At 45.5% G+C, this 15,842-nt stretch overlaps 1 protein-coding gene across 1 annotated transcript in view; it reads right to left on the bottom strand.

Annotated features, from left to right (window-relative positions):
- Positions 1 to 15,580, bottom strand: part of LOC138968980 (uncharacterized) — a 39,688-nt gene extending 24,108 nt beyond the window's left edge. The window contains exons 1-6 of the mRNA XM_070341662.1: positions 15,286 to 15,580; positions 12,429 to 12,574; positions 11,933 to 12,146; positions 9,191 to 9,333; positions 6,291 to 6,466; positions 42 to 208 (exon numbers count right to left, since the gene is read on the bottom strand). Coding sequence (XP_070197763.1) covers positions 42 to 208; positions 6,291 to 6,466; positions 9,191 to 9,333; positions 11,933 to 12,146; positions 12,429 to 12,574; positions 15,286 to 15,409 — 970 coding nt within the window. The 5' untranslated portion in view covers positions 15,410 to 15,580. The remainder of the gene's footprint in view (positions 1 to 41; positions 209 to 6,290; positions 6,467 to 9,190; positions 9,334 to 11,932; positions 12,147 to 12,428; positions 12,575 to 15,285) is intronic.
- Positions 15,581 to 15,842: the final 262 nt, after the last annotated feature.

The raw sequence follows: 15,842 nt of genomic DNA, 5'->3' as shown, positions 1-15,842 counted from the left end.
CACGCTGTGTCTTTCAGAAGACACGGAGGCCAAGTACTTACTCTGTACATCACGCTTCACGCCTTCCAGTGTCTTCTTGGTCTGGTCCTGTTTTTGCTTGGCCTGCTTCAACTCTTGCTTGGTCTGCTTCAACCCTTTCTGGGTGTTTTGCTTGTCGTGGTCGTGTTCTTGCTGCAGTTGGCTCAGTAGATGCTCAAGCTTGTTTAACCTGTTGGGTTAAAAAAAGAAAAGATGAAGGGCCCATTCCAGAAGCACTATCACCATCACCACACAAAAATACAACAACAACAACATCAGAACAAACAACAGACAGACAGACAGACAGACAGACAGACAATCGGACAAGCAATACGGACCCTGAGGATATCCGACAGACATACAGACAGACCGACAGACAAAACGGAACAGAACTGAACTGAACGAAATTGAACTGAACGGAACGGAACTTTATCTAACAAAGATTAATATTTAAAACTGTGGCAAACGGGCAAAAAAAACGGCACAAGCTGAAGCAAATGCCCTCAACAAAATGTACATCAATTTTCATAAATAATCCGTTCGGTAGTTCAGGGCCGGACTAGGGGGGGGGGGGGGTTATAGGGGTTGCGCAACCCCCTCCCCCGGGCTTAAGCATGTACCTCCCAAACGCATTATTTTTTTGTGGGGGAGGGAGGGGGGGGGGTTGCATTGCCTAATTTGCCTAACTGTCGAATTTACCTTTTTCGTTCAAGGAGAGGCTTCCTTTTTCTCCAGAAACATCAAAAAACGTTCAGCTTCGCCCCCTTGCAACCCCCACCAAGGGGGCTTCGCCCCCTGGACCCCCAATAAGGGGCTTCGTCCCCTGGACCCCCATCTGTAACCACCCCCCCCCCCCCCCTAATACTTACCTAGTCCGGCCCTGTAGTTTTTGAGCTATGTTTTTCACACTCGTACATACATACACACATACCTAGGGAGACAAACCTCGCCCTCCACCCTCGTAAAACGGAGATCTAACTCGACTTGTCCACAAAGCACGAGTTATCCGAACGCGCGCAGAAAAATGTGCCTTTACAAACTATAACAAGACAAGAGGCGAAGCCATCAAGGCTCACGTAAGAAATCGACAAACAGTAACACAAACTCAATCACTCCGTCACACATACACACACACACACACACACACACACACACACACACACACACACACACACACACACACAGAGAAAGAGCATAGGTGAAACTGTGCAAGAAAGCGAGACACTAGATCTAGACAAACACTGTACATAAAGAGTTTCTTTGATCTAGATCTGTCTGTCTGCATGTAGCCTACTTACAGGACACGACTGCCAACTAGTCTCGGCGCGCTCAAAATAATAATGACCGAGACTTTCAGTACTTCCTTCGCGTGACGTCTAACCCTCTTACGTCATAATGTGACGTCAATGTAATGTGACGTCTTCAAATGTTAGAGTTTCTACCACAGACATACACACACACGCACGCACAAACACACACACACACACACGCACAAACGCACAGACAGACAAAGTTATGATCGCATAGGCTACACTTACGTGAGCCAAAAATTGGTTGATTAAAATCAACATGGCCGAAGGAATGTTTTCATAAAAGATGCGGTATTGTACGGGCACATGTTGAATTTGGGTTACATGTGTTGCAGAGTATTTAAAAATCCGTAGGCATAAAAACATGCAAAGAAGAGTGATAGGTCCCTGTTGTGAATATAGTCAAGTGGATAAATTGATTACTTATGTTTCACACTAGTTTTGCTGTTACAGCAGTCCATCTCATGAACGGACACCCTTGGGCCAGTGCAAACCTGTCCGTACATTGCAGGTGGCCGGCCACGGGAGAGCCCCCCCCCCCCTCACATATGAAACACACTCAGGCACACTGACGGACTGAGTGAGTCTTTGCTACTGGTGAATGAGCTCTACTTGTCCTAAAACAATAAGGTCAAACTACTACAACTTACAACTGAAAGGAAAACAAGTCGCGTAAGACGAAAATACAATATTTAGTCAAGTAGCTGTCGAACTCACAGAATGAAACTGAACGCAATGCCATTTTTCAGCAAGACCGTATACTCGTAGCACCGTCAGTCCACCGCTCATGGCAAAGGCAGTGAAATTTAATTGACAAGAAGAGCGGGGTAGTAGTTGCGCTAAGAAGGATAGCACGCTTTTCTGTACCTCTCTTTGTTTTAACTTTCTGAGCGTGTTTTTAATACAAACATATCATATCTATATGTTTTTGGAATCAGGAACCGACAAGGAATAAGATGAAAGTGTTTTTAAATTGATTTCGACAATTTAATTTTGATAATAATTTTTATATATTTAATTTTCAGAGCTTGTTTTTAATCCGAATATAAAATATTTATATGTTTTTGGAATCAGCAAATGATGGAGAATAAGATAAACGTAAATTTGGATCGTTTTATAAATTTTTATTTTTTTTTACAATTTTCTGATTTTTAATGACCAAAGTCATTAATTAATTTTTAAGCCACCAAGCTGAAATGCAATACCGAAGTCCGGGCTTCGTCGAAGATTACTTGACCAAAATTTCAACCAATTTGGTTGAAAAATGAGGGCGTGACAGTGCCGCCTCAACTTTCACGAGAAGCCGGATATGACGTCATCAAAGACATTTATCAAAAAAATGAAAAAAACGTTCGGGGATTTCATACCCAGGAACTCTCATGTCAAATTTCATAAAGATCGGTCCAGTAGTTTAGTCTGAATCGCTCTACACACACACACAGACACACACACACACGCACACACGCACATACACCACGACCCTCGTTTCGATTCCCCCTCGATGTTAAAATATTTAGTCAAAATTTGACTAAATATAAAAACTGTCCTGTAAAAATGACGTTAAATCAACGGTGTCAGAAAAAGAGAGATAAAAGAAATCCTCAAATTCCTGAGGATACAGGCACCCCATGAAAGCAGCCACGAACATACTCACAGAGGCACACATGCTTGTGCAGATACTTTGCAAAAATGTGAATTGAAAACCTGTATAATGTGGTAATTTCTTTTTTTGTGTGTGGCTTTATTGAATACTTCAGGCAGTAACTATTCCCTGTCCAGTTTTTTCTTTCGTCTCTCTTACCCCTCGCTTACCCCCCCCCCCCCCCCCCCACCCCCTTACCCTTCACTCCCTTTACCCAGCCCCGACAGCACAAATTTGTAATCTGCACGGCAGAGTACACATTTTCTAAAAGGAAGACTACTCCTCCTCAATTATATCCAGAGATCTTCAAGCTGTCTCCACCATAAGCCAAGTGGTCGAGTCTCATACCCCCTTTCCACACAACCGTTCTAGGTCCCGTTCCCGTACCGACCCAGGAACGGTGCGGGCACGGGAGAGATCGGGACAGAACCGCAATGAACGTAACTGATCGTTAACGGAACTGCTTTGAACGGTAGGGTCGGTAGGGACGGCTGAGTTTGGGCTGCATGTTCAAAATTGTTAGCCGTTCCCCTCCCGATCAGAATGGAACCTCAACCCATCGGTAACGGAACGCTTGGATCATTAAAGGAACTTAAAACAACGGTAACACAACGGTAGCGCTCTCACACTCTGCATGAGTTGTCATACCCGCATTCCACACATCCGTTCTAGGTCCCGTTCCCTTACCGACCAAGGACGGCTGCCACTATGGTCAGACGCTGCTGAAAGATGAAAAAAAAAACGGCGGTTTGCGCAGCGTTCCATTGTTGTGGCAGCAGTCCTTGGTTGGTACGGGAACGGGACAAAGAACGGTTGTGTGGAATGGGGGGTATAACTTTTGACACCGACAAACTGAAGAATGAACAGATCTATGAGGTAACCGTCTCAATGGTCCAGGCTCAGGAAACAAAGAGTATATATGGCATGGGGCGATTGTAGCTTCCCTTCTTCGTGTCCGATAGACAAGGACAATAAATAGTAGAGCATAGTGCAATTTCATGTTGGCATCTTCTCCACTAAAAGCTATAACCCAAAGACTGAAGACCAAAGTGCTTTACCCCACTTCTGACCCGAATCACCCCCTCCTGCTAGGTACACGTGCACTCAAATTAACCTCTGCTTTGACCTGTGTGCCAGGAGTCGGATGAGAGAGAGAGAGAGAGAGAGCGAGAGAGCGAGAGAGAGAGAGAGACACTCACACACACACACACACACATAGACAAAGACAGACAAAGAAAGACAGAAGCGGAGAGACTCAGAGGGAGACACAGATCGACAGACAAAGACATACATACAGGGAGAGAGAGAGAGAGAGAGAGAGAGAGAGAGAGAGAGAGAGAGAGAGAGAGAGAGAGAGAGAGAGAGAGAGAGAGAGAGAGAGAGAGAGAGAGAGAGAGAAACAAAATACTGTAACTGATCTCGTGAGAACAGTAACAAAACGAGACATGTCACCTCTCCGGGTGCATTGCAATAGATGACCGCTACTGCGGCCATCAAAAATCAATGTGTGCTAAGAGATTTTTAGAGCAAATCTCGAAAATTATTATTAAACCGAGCGTTACGCGCCCAGTTCAATAGTACCCGCTATTACGAGCTAGTCGTGTGACAGAGAGTTTTCTTGCACACGAGACTGTAGATGTTTCACGACGGCTTTAGCCGGAGTGAAACAGCAGCAGTCGAGTGTGCAAGAACACTCTCTGTCACACGACTAGCTCGTAATGGCGATTATGTCTCACAGCTTCAACAGAGGAGAGAACAAACACGTTTTGCGTACTCACGCTTGATAAACCTAAACACAGGAGCAGCCATTGTGGAGAGATCTACTTTTTGACGAAAGTGAACGAACAACTATGAATGACGTCTCGGTATATGTGAATGACGTCACAGTCATCGTCACAGTCTGTATCTTTTGAAGCATTCCATTCTTCATGACGTCTTTCTGTGTCTGCATCCGCGAAATGTTTGTTCTTTCCGGGGTCTTTGTCATCTATGTTCAGAACTCTGTCCTTCTAGTTTCAGACTAACAGGCCTCCTGAGCGAGCCACTTTCCAAGGGAAGCTAAACTCGCGTATGGAAACAGTACTGTAGTCTGGGATGCCGTTTTCAGTATTCTCAGCGTTGAAGAATTTGTAAAGAGAAGACACGACAACAGCAGGAGAAATAAAAGTCGTGTGTGCATTTTGGGGCTTTTGGAGGGACGATTTCGAGTTTGAATCCGTTCTTGCACATGCTCCAAAGCGTGTAACATACAATCTTGCACACGTTTGCTTTAGTAGTGGCAAAGAAGGAAAGCGTGTGACATTTCAATTTCTCGAATTGCTGTATAAATCTCTTAGCGCACTATTCTTTTCTACAATACTTATCTGGGGAAATGATACAGATCTAGATTATCAAGACATTTGTTCGAAGTGGATATTACCTGGGTTGGGTTTTTATTTTCAAGCTTTTAAGTGACTTCAAAGTGCTTGGGATGAGGGTGACCGACAGACTGACAGACAGACAGACAGACAGACGGACTGCACTGACAGACAACGAATATGGACCGAAAGGCGTCGATCGTAGGGTGACGGGGTTTAACTGAAGGGTGACAGACAGACAGGCAAACAGACAGACAGACAAACAGACAGGCAGACAGACTGACAGACAGGCAAACAGACAGACAGACTGACAGACAGACAGACAGACAGGCAAACAGACAGACAGACAGACTGACAGACAGACAGACAGACGGGCAAGCAGACTGACAGACAGGCAGACAGACAGGCAAACAGACAGACCGGCAGGCAGGCAGGCAGACTGACATACAGACAGACAGACAGACGGGCAAACAGACAGACAGACATATAGGCAGACATACAGACAGACAGACAGACAGACAATAAATGGACCTGATATCGTCGGCCTGCATAGTGACGGTGTCGGAATAAAGGGTGCCAGACAGAGAGACAGACAGACAATAAATGGACCTGATATTGTCGGCCTGCATGGTGACGGTATCGGAATAAAGGGTGCCAGACAGACAGACAGACAGACAGACAGACAGACAGACAGACAATAAATGGACCTGATATCGTCGGCCTGCATAGTGACGGTGTCGGAATAAAGGGCACCAGACAGACAGACAGACAGACAATAAATGGACCTGATATCATCGGCCTGCATAGTGACGGTGTCGGAATGGAGGGTGCCAGACAGAGAGACAGACAGACAAACAGACAACCAGTATTGACCGGATATCGTCGGCCTGCATAGTGACAATTGGAATGGAGGATGACAGACAGACGGACGGACGGACGGACGGTCAGACAACCAATATTGACCTGATATCGTTGGCTTTAACGTCGACGACATTGGACCGGAGATTGGCGTCCTGACACAAGTTTTTCGCTGGCAGCTGGCAGCGATATTGTCCAACCGTGGTACCGCCTGGATCTAGCGGGTAGATGTACTCGTGGTCATTGTGGGCAGCAATCGACACGGACTGTCCGTCAGGCGTCTGGCGAAGCACACACATCGTCACATCGGTTAAAAGCATAGTCATAGGAGAGACGGTTTTATCCCACGTATCAGCCTGTCCAGATCTGAGATTGTGAGAGGAATCGTTTACACGGAAAGGGATGTCCCTTTAACCAAGCATTATTTAAATGAACAATAACTTAAAGGCACTCGGCTCACCATCTCATATTTGGCCAGGCTTTGACATGCGATAAGACCTTCCCTCCACTTGGTCACATAACAAAATGAACTTCCTGGGTGCCAACTGTGTAAACGGGTATTTTGTGTTACGAAATAAAAATCCACTGGTCGTACATGTATTTAAAAAATGGTCTGTCTGTCTGTCTGGAGTCTCCCGGCAGTACGACGGTTAAGTGGCAAAAACAGCTCAGTTTCTCAAATGCGTCCGCATGTGCGAATGGAAGCCAACCCTGGCGGCACAGCGTCTCCGGCATAGTATGCAATTATGCCGCAAGGGTGTGTATCATCGGTACCAGCTTTTCTCTGTTTACTTTGTTTTTTCTTTTCTGGGGTGTTCGCTACTATTTTTGCTTCAAAGGTCTTCGGTCCTTTTTTTTCCAAAGACGTCTCCAAAGGGGCGTGTCCTGGGACTGAGCTTCCCATTTTGCGATGTCAAGCTCACATGTAGGCTTGACGGTTTTCCTTCAAGCTGTCTTTGAATCGTTTGCAGGGTCTTCCTGTTTCCCGGTGGCCTTCTCTGAACTGAATGTAGATTAACATCTTGGGGATTCTGTTATCTTCCGTGCGAGACAGGTGGCCCGCACAGCGTGGCTGGCTTTGGATGAGCAAGCATTATATGCTAGCATATACACTATATATATATTATGCTAGAATATAAGCATTATATACTCGTATGAGACTTTTCTCTTGGTGCAGATTTTGCCTGCGAGGTATTCTTGGCGTCTCTTGTGGGGGAGCTCGAGGAGCTCAAAGAGTTCTGGATCATTCTCGTCAAACCAGTCTCTGTGGCTGCGCTGTATACAAGCAAGGGTGTCTACAGCTGCAGGCGGGGGTGCGGGAGGGTGGAGTGGGGGGGAGGAGGATGAAGGCCTGTGACAGGACGTCAAGCTCGCTAAAGGAACTAGATGTGCAACCTATAGCCTCTCTTTTTCCAGGTGCAGTGATCGCCGCTGGTCCTCTACCCGGCAAGCCAGACACCAGGTCCCCTACAATGGCCGCTCCTACGCAATTGTGTTCACAGCAGCACCTTCTCGAGGTGCCCCTTGTTTTTCATTAAAAACAAGATTGATTTATCAATAATCTCCCACTTTGTGTTGAGAACACCAAGGCTGTTCATGTTTGGTATGTGACCAAGCGAAAGGATGGTCTTATGACACGTTAAAACCTAGCCAGACCTGAGACAGTTGACACACCTCTGTCACGAAAGCGGCCATACCTGAGAGTGGTGTAGATGACATACCAAGTTCAAGTTTTATTAGTCCATAACCCATGGGGGCATTTTGAACAATAAATACAATCAATACAATCATGATATTTGCTAATATAGTAAATAAAAAAATAAAAAAATAAAATAATTAGGAAAAACTGTTACAAATTCTATTAATTACCTCAATCGTGGGGTGGACAGTTGGCACACCTCTGTGACGAAAGCGGCCATACCTGATAGTGGTGTAGATGACATACCTCAATCGTGGGGTGAACAGTTGGCACACCTCTGTGACGAAAGCGGCCATACCTGATAGTGGTGTAGATGACATACCTCAATCGTGGGGCGAACAGTTGGCACACCTCTGTGACGAAAGCGGCCATACCTGATAGTGGTGTAGATTACATACCTCAATCGTGGGGTGGACAGTTGGCACACCTCTGTGACGAAAGCGGCCATACCTGATAGTGGTGTAGATGACATACCTCAATCGTGGGGTGAACAGTTGGCACACCTCTGTGACGAAAGCGGCCATACCTGATAGTGGTGTAGATGACATACCTCAATCGTGGGGCGAACAGTTGGCACACCTCTGTGACGAAAGCGGCCATACCTGATAGTGGTGGAGATGACATACCTCAATCGTGGGGTGAACAGTTGGCACACCTCTGTGACAAAAGCGGCCATACCTGATAGTGGTGTAGATGTCATACCTCAATCGTGGGGTGGACAGTTGGCACACCTCTGTGACGAAAGCGGCCATACCTGATAGTGATGTAGATTACATACCTCAATCGTGGGGTGGACAGTTGGCACACCTCTGTGACGAAAGCGGCCATACCTGAGAGTGGTGTAGATTACATACCTCAATCGTGGGGTGAACAGTTGGCACACCTCTGTGGCGAAAGCGGCCATACCTGATAGTGGTGTAGATGACATACCTCAATCGTGGGGTGGACAGTTGGCACATCTGTGACGAAAGCGGCCATACCTGAGAGGGGTGTAGATTACATACCTCAATCGTGGGGTGGACAGTTGGCACACCTCTGTGACGAAAGCGGCCATACCTGAAAGTGGTGTAGATGACATACCTCAATCGTGGAGTGGACAGTTGGCACACCTCTGTGACGAAAGCGGCCATACCTGATAGTGGTGTAGATGACATACCTCAATCGTGGGGTGGACAGTTAGCACACCTCTGGCGAAAGCGGCCATACCTCATAGTGGTGTACATGACATACCTCAATCGTGGGGTGGACAGTTGGCACACCTCTGTGATGAAAGCGAGCACACCTGAGAGTGGCGTAGATGACATACCTCAATCATGGGGTGGACAGTAGGAACACCTCTGTGATGAAAGCGGCCACACCTGAGAGTGGCGTAGGAAACACCTGTCTTCGTCTGGTAGGGAGTGTAGTCCACTTCCAGGGTCAGCTTCTCGTTTTCTACATCCGGGGCAACTGTTCAGAAAATAAACAGAGATTAATTGTGTTGTTGCTGAGGCTGAGACAGTTGCCTCGTCTTTGACCGAATGTGCAAATAAAATAGATTGATACATAAATTAGTTAATCAACTTTGCTATAGGGGAGACAAGTGTTATGAATGACTGGGTGTGCAACGCTACATGGATATATAGTACTAGATGAATACCCGCTTCGCCGGGTAGCCGGCTTCGCCGGGAAGAAGTACTTAGAGCCGTACGCCGGCTTCGCCGGGTCCGAACAATGGACCCGCCAAGCTTAGGTCCCTCCCAGATTCGTGGAATGGGAACAGCACGAAAATGATTCAGTGGCCATAATGCCATTCCTGACCATATCGAGTCCCATCCTTGTCGACGAATGTAACCGTGTTAATCACCTTTGGAGGCGAACTCCACTCAAACAGGACTGAGCAAGTTATGGCTTCTCAAAGGAAGGCCAGTACATAAAATTACACAAAAGCCGCCAGACCACATCACAAACAGAACTGAAGAATGCACAGGTGTTGCTTACATAGAGACACACACACTCACACACACACACACACAAACACAGAGAAGCCGTATCTATAGAGAGATAGATGACAGTGTATTTTTCGCGTGGCTATAAATTGATTCGACCTTTGCACTTTTACAGTGAGGATAATTTACGGGTCCAATTTACGTTCTGTACACTGCGTTGACCTTCTAAAAATAGGTAACAGTAACAGAACGCCGGGAATATCCGAAGACGCTCAGCGCAGTGGACAGCGCAGTGTAGTAACTTACAACTGAACGGGAAAGCCACACGAAGGAAGGGAGATAAACGCCAAACACTGGAGAAGATAAGGAAGAGTTACTTATAATGGTGAAATGAACACAAAAACGAAAATGAGTTCAGCGCTGCGCGCTGAGAGCACGTGTTGAAATATCTCATCGATGATATTGTGTCCGGGGTGTAGCTGAATACGGTGTCCAAATTTGAAAAAGATCCACCGAGAACTTTGGCGTTGTGATGTGGTGTAGCGGCTATGGTGTGTCGGTATGGGGGCCCGGGTAAGCTGAGGTGGAACCAAAATAGCTGAGGTGGAACCAAAATCGGTTCCGCGCTGCGCGCTGAGAGCACGTGTTGAAATATCGACCAGGTTGTGTCGTGTCCCGGGTCTACTTGAATATGCCCACCAAATTTGAAGCAGATCCATCGAGAACTTTGGCCGTGCATCGCGCACAGACACACAGACACACAGACAGATACACAGACAGACACACAGACACTAGTCGTATATATATATAGTATACAGACTGGAAAGACTGGGTGTGCAACACTACATGGACCGCAACACGGTGGCCTAATGATAAGGCGTCCGCCCAGTGAGCGGGAGGTCGTGGGTTCGAACCCCGGCCGGGTCATACCTAAGACTTTAAAATTGGCAATCTAGTGGCTGCTCCGCCTGGCGTCTGGCATTATGGGGTTAGTGCTAGGGCTGGTTGGTCCGGTGTCAGAATAATGTGACTGGGTGAGACATGAAGCCTGTGCTGCGACTTCTGTCTTGTGTGTGGCGCACGTTAAATGCCAAAGCAGCACCGCCCTGATATCACCCTTCGTGGTGGACTCGGCGTTAAGCAAACAAACAAACAAACACTACATGGATATATAGTATACAGATCGGAAGGACTGGGTGTGCGACTTTAACGACCTTAGGGATATCCTCCTTGCTGTGAAACAGTTCTTACTATCTCAGATCTACCCATACCTGTACGTGGGATACGAACATCCCTCCCCTTGGACACATAGAAACTGAGCAAAATAATTATTGCACCCATTTTCGTATCCCAACTAAAACATTCATTGCCGTGTCATTTCACTCAAACGGTATATGCCCCTCAATTGGCTACCGGGAACACGTTTCAGATGAAAGATTGCTGAAAGTTTCGAATCAATCCATTTAGGCATTGCTGAAATAAAGCGCTTTTTGTCATGGTTCCCCTCAAAATGGACGCAAAATCCTCTCGTTTTCTACTGCTCATGCGCTCAACACCTGCATCAGTAGGAATGACATAACACAAGAAATACGCCAAATCAGTAGCAAAACAAAACAACCTGTTCTGGATAGATCAATGATCTTTCTTTTTTTTTCGTATGTAAAAGTTGCCAAGCTGTGCCTATACTGAATTTTTGTCGATTTTTTAATTGGTACATGACGTTATTGTCAGGTCGATTTGGGGGGTACCCTTACTTCGGTGGCGGTCATGTGATACTTGAAACAGACATCTTTGATCCGAAAAATTTGTAAGGTATAGCCAAGTGAAGGGCCTTTAATGGCCTTTGAATAAAATGACACGGGAATGAATGTTTGGGGTGCGAAAATGGGTGCAATAATATTTTTGCTCAGTTCATATTAGTGGCTTTTAACAAAACCTTGTAAACAAAAAATTCCCGCTCTGCTCAGGAAGCAGCCAGGATGTTGTTTTGGGTCTGTGTTGAAGCGGAGGAACGGTCTTATTCCTTCGGTAAGAGTCTGACCAGATCTCAGATGGTAAGCCGAATCGTTTACACAGGAAGGACTGAACTGTACTTTAAATTGGGAGACCCAATCACTGACCCATGACAAGTAGTCTGGCAACGTGCGTGACGACCAGCTGTGACGACTGGTTTTGCAACGTGACCTTGACCTCGATGTCGCCAGTGTCGGAGGCCGAGACGTTGTTGATGGTGATTCCTGCACTGCCCACGTGACCCACCCTGGAGTCAGTGGCATTGACGGAGTCCCCGGGTAGCAAGGAAGCCAGCTCTCTTTCCTCGGAGGTGGCTCCAGACTGCAAGGAAGAAAACTCTGTGATCATTGCCGTCGTCGTTATTGTCGTCGTCTTCGTCAGGAGCAGGATCGACGACACCACTACAAATAAGAATAACAACAACAACAACAACAAAAACAACAACAGCAACAGCTGCAGCAACAACAACAACAACAACAACAAACGCAACAAACAACACCGACAAACACAACAAACAACAACAACAACAACACTAGCTATAGCCTTTTGAACACTAATTCTGTTGAAAACAGTCATGTTGATAAAGATGTGTCCGCTGCTCACCTTCCATGTCCACTTGATGGATACAATGTTTTCGACGGGGTCGGTGGTTAGGTTCCAGGGCACGCTGAGGTTTTGACCCTCACACAGATCGTACTTCCTCACTTCTTCCACCGGGCCCGGGGGGACCCAGCTGAGCGCATCCACTCCTGTCAAGAAGCAATCACACGTCACTCAACATGCGGATACAAGTAGGACGTAAGAATGGATTCTCCCAAGATAAACGCCAGATTGAGTGCTTCCCCGCAAAATTCAGGGAATGCAATTATCTACATACAAAAAACTGAATTGGTCACGTTCATCCAATTGAAGCAAATGCAAGGTGGAAGTCTATAAATGTTGCGTGAAAGATCAGCGGAATACGGGATCCTAAGTTTGGGCAGCAGAGCTTGGGGGGGGGGGGGGGGGGGGATTTCAGTGGGTTTTGTTTTACTCGGTATGCAGGCACGAGGGCGTTTGGGGTTTTGGGGCGAACACAACCAGAGATCATGTACGGTTATCAGGCATTTTGAACAGATTTAACTAGAGTTCACATGAGGGTGTTTGAGGTTTTGGGGCGAACACAACCAGAGATCATGTGCGGTTATCAGGCATTTTGAACAGATTTAACTAGAGTTCGCATGAGGGTGTTTGGGGTTTTGGGGCGAACACAACCAGAGATCATGTACGGTTATCAGGCATTTTGAACAGATTTAACTAGAGTTCGCATGAGGGTGTTTGGGCTTTTGGGGCGAACACAACCAGAGATCATGTACGGTTATCAGGCATTATGAACAGATTTAACTAGAGTTCGCATGAGGGTGTTTGGGCTTTTGGGGCGAACACAACCAGAGATCATATAAGGGTAAGAAACTTGACTAAAATTCGCGTGAGGGTGTTTAGGGTCTTTGGACGAACACAGGCATAAGATCATGGGTATCAGGCATTTTGAACAGACTTGACTAGAATGTGCGTGAGGGTGTTTAGGGTCTTATTAGAAACCAGATCACAGGCTCCATTATAGTATAATTCGGCCTGACCGAAGCAGGGAATGCGTTTACCGGTAATTTCTAGGGTTTTACTGGTTGAATTTCGGAACTAATATCGAGATTGGAAAAACGAATTGAGCAACCAGTCAGATGTGGCTCACCGATCAGTCATTTACTGACCACGGTGACATACACTTGGTCTTTAGACAAATTATTGATAGAAACACTTCGAAAGTTATATTATGAGTTATTTCTAATATATGCTGACTGTTAGCAAATGATAACAGGCATGTCGAGAAAAAAGATATCAAGCATGAGCCTTTTAGGCGAATCAATGCTGATATCGTTTGTGAGACATGTCTGTTATCATTTGCTAACAGTCAGCATATTAGAAATAACGGTTTAATTCGACTAAAACAAATTTCGAAGCGACCCCGCGAATTTGACAGAACAGCCGCAATGGGAACTTGAGCGCTCCTACCTGATTATGCCTGTCAGTCAAAGAATTCTCGTGACCTGGGTCAGCCAATCAGAGTAACACACCTGACGTGATGAATATTCACAAGTCAAATGCGTTTGACACACAACAATCTCACAAGATAAACCATGTTGAACATGCGTTTCGGTTGCTTCGCTTTTTCTTGTTGAACAGAGAGCGACAGATTTAGAAACGACTCCAGACGGATGGAAAATGACCTAAAGATACATTTGACGTAAAGCGAGTGACGCAATTTCACTTGATTTTTCCGAACTTAGATAATTTAGATTTCAAGTGAGCGGGTCGGCATTGCACACTCAGGGGATGGGCGGTGCCTTGCTGTTCCGTAAAGCTAACAGAAATTTCACACGGCAGAAATTAGTATGTAAAGCGCGGAGAGCACTATTAATTGTGGTTCGCGCTATATAAGCTCACCATAATAATAATAATAATAATAAAGCACCCACCGACAAAACTCGCTTTTCGGTGTTTTTTTAAGTAAAGAGATTATTTCTGACAGCATTTGAAGTGTCATTCTTTAAAATAACTTAATCACGCTGATATTGTTGATTTAAATTTTTACTTTGTCTTGTTAATTTTTAGCTTGATAAACAAAAAGGGTCACTACCTGAACGTTATAACATTTAGAGGGTCACCTAGAATCTGTCCTGATTTGTCAAAAAGCCATATGGGGCACTGAATTGGTAATAAATGCAAGCACTGACGAAACTTTGCTAGGCCTGTAAACACGCTTGATATTTTAGGATGATTCTGCGTGACCGCAGCATGTTTTGAGAGGCACGCAGCGATAATCGCTGTCGGTGCGAAACAGCGTGAACTTTTTCCGAAACATTGCGTCACATCTGAACAAATACGTCCAACGATCATTTTGCTGGAAGTACGTCAAGCATATTAGTAAAATATTCTAAAAGTTTCAAAGCAATCCACCTTGTCATTGCTGAAAAACAGCCCTTTTTGTCATGATACCCCTAAAAAATGACGCAAAAAGTCCCGTTTTTGATTGCTCATGCGATCGACACCTGCATTAGTAGAAATAGCATAGCACACAAAATACGCAAGTTAGCTAAACAAAACCAGTTGCGGTTCGGGGTAGATGATTGATTTGGCTTTCTTCTCGCATGTCAAAGCGGCAAAGTTTTGCCTATTGTAATTTTTTGGTCGATTTTTAATTCGGCCCATCCGTTTTTGTCCAGTACATTTTGAGAGTACCCTTATTTGAGCGGCGGTCACGTGATCCCTGTAATCCGAAAGGTAATCCAGATAGTCAACGGCTTTAAATAACTCGCATATGAAGTTTGAATGAAATGACAGGGGAATTAATGCTTTTTTTTTGGGGGGGGGGGGGGGGCGAAATTTGTTACAATAATTTTTGGGCGAAGTTTTTGTTACTCACCTCCTGGTACAAGAAGCAGGAAAGGAAAAAGAAAAGCATGGGCAAAAATCCACATCATTGTGTTTGAAATGCGGACAGCTTCAGACTTCGGAATTTCAGTCGCGATCCAAAGCAGCTTCAGCATCAACCGACTCCTTCAATCTGTAACGTCTTTCTCCCCGGAGTGATTAAGCTTCATATAGTAAGCTTATCAGCAATCTAACGTTTGTTTTGTTGCCTTCAGTTTTTGCGACAGTTTGAACTGAAGAAAGTGTTGCCAATGAACGTGCGATTGTGTGTGTGTGTGTGTGTGTGTGTGTGTGTGTGTGTGTGTGTGTGTGTGCGTGTGTGCGTGTGTTGACTATGAAGAAAACAAACTAGGGCTGAAAAAGGAACAAAACAAGGTCACGAACCACTTTGGAGTTGTCAGTGTAGAACAACAGCCAATCATTTTCATGTTTCCATAGCAAGAAGTAAACAAATAAACATACAATGAACAAACAGGCGACACGTTTCGAAATGCTTTGGAGTTGTTCTCAGTGTAGTACACTAGCCAATCATATTCATGTTTCCATAGC

The sequence above is a fragment of the Littorina saxatilis genome, linkage group LG6 (assembly GCF_037325665.1).
Source record: "Littorina saxatilis isolate snail1 linkage group LG6, US_GU_Lsax_2.0, whole genome shotgun sequence".
NCBI classification, from domain to species: domain Eukaryota; kingdom Metazoa; phylum Mollusca; class Gastropoda; order Littorinimorpha; family Littorinidae; genus Littorina; species Littorina saxatilis.
The sequence above is the reverse complement of the archived record's forward strand: the minus strand, read 5'-3'. Positions and strand labels throughout refer to the sequence as shown.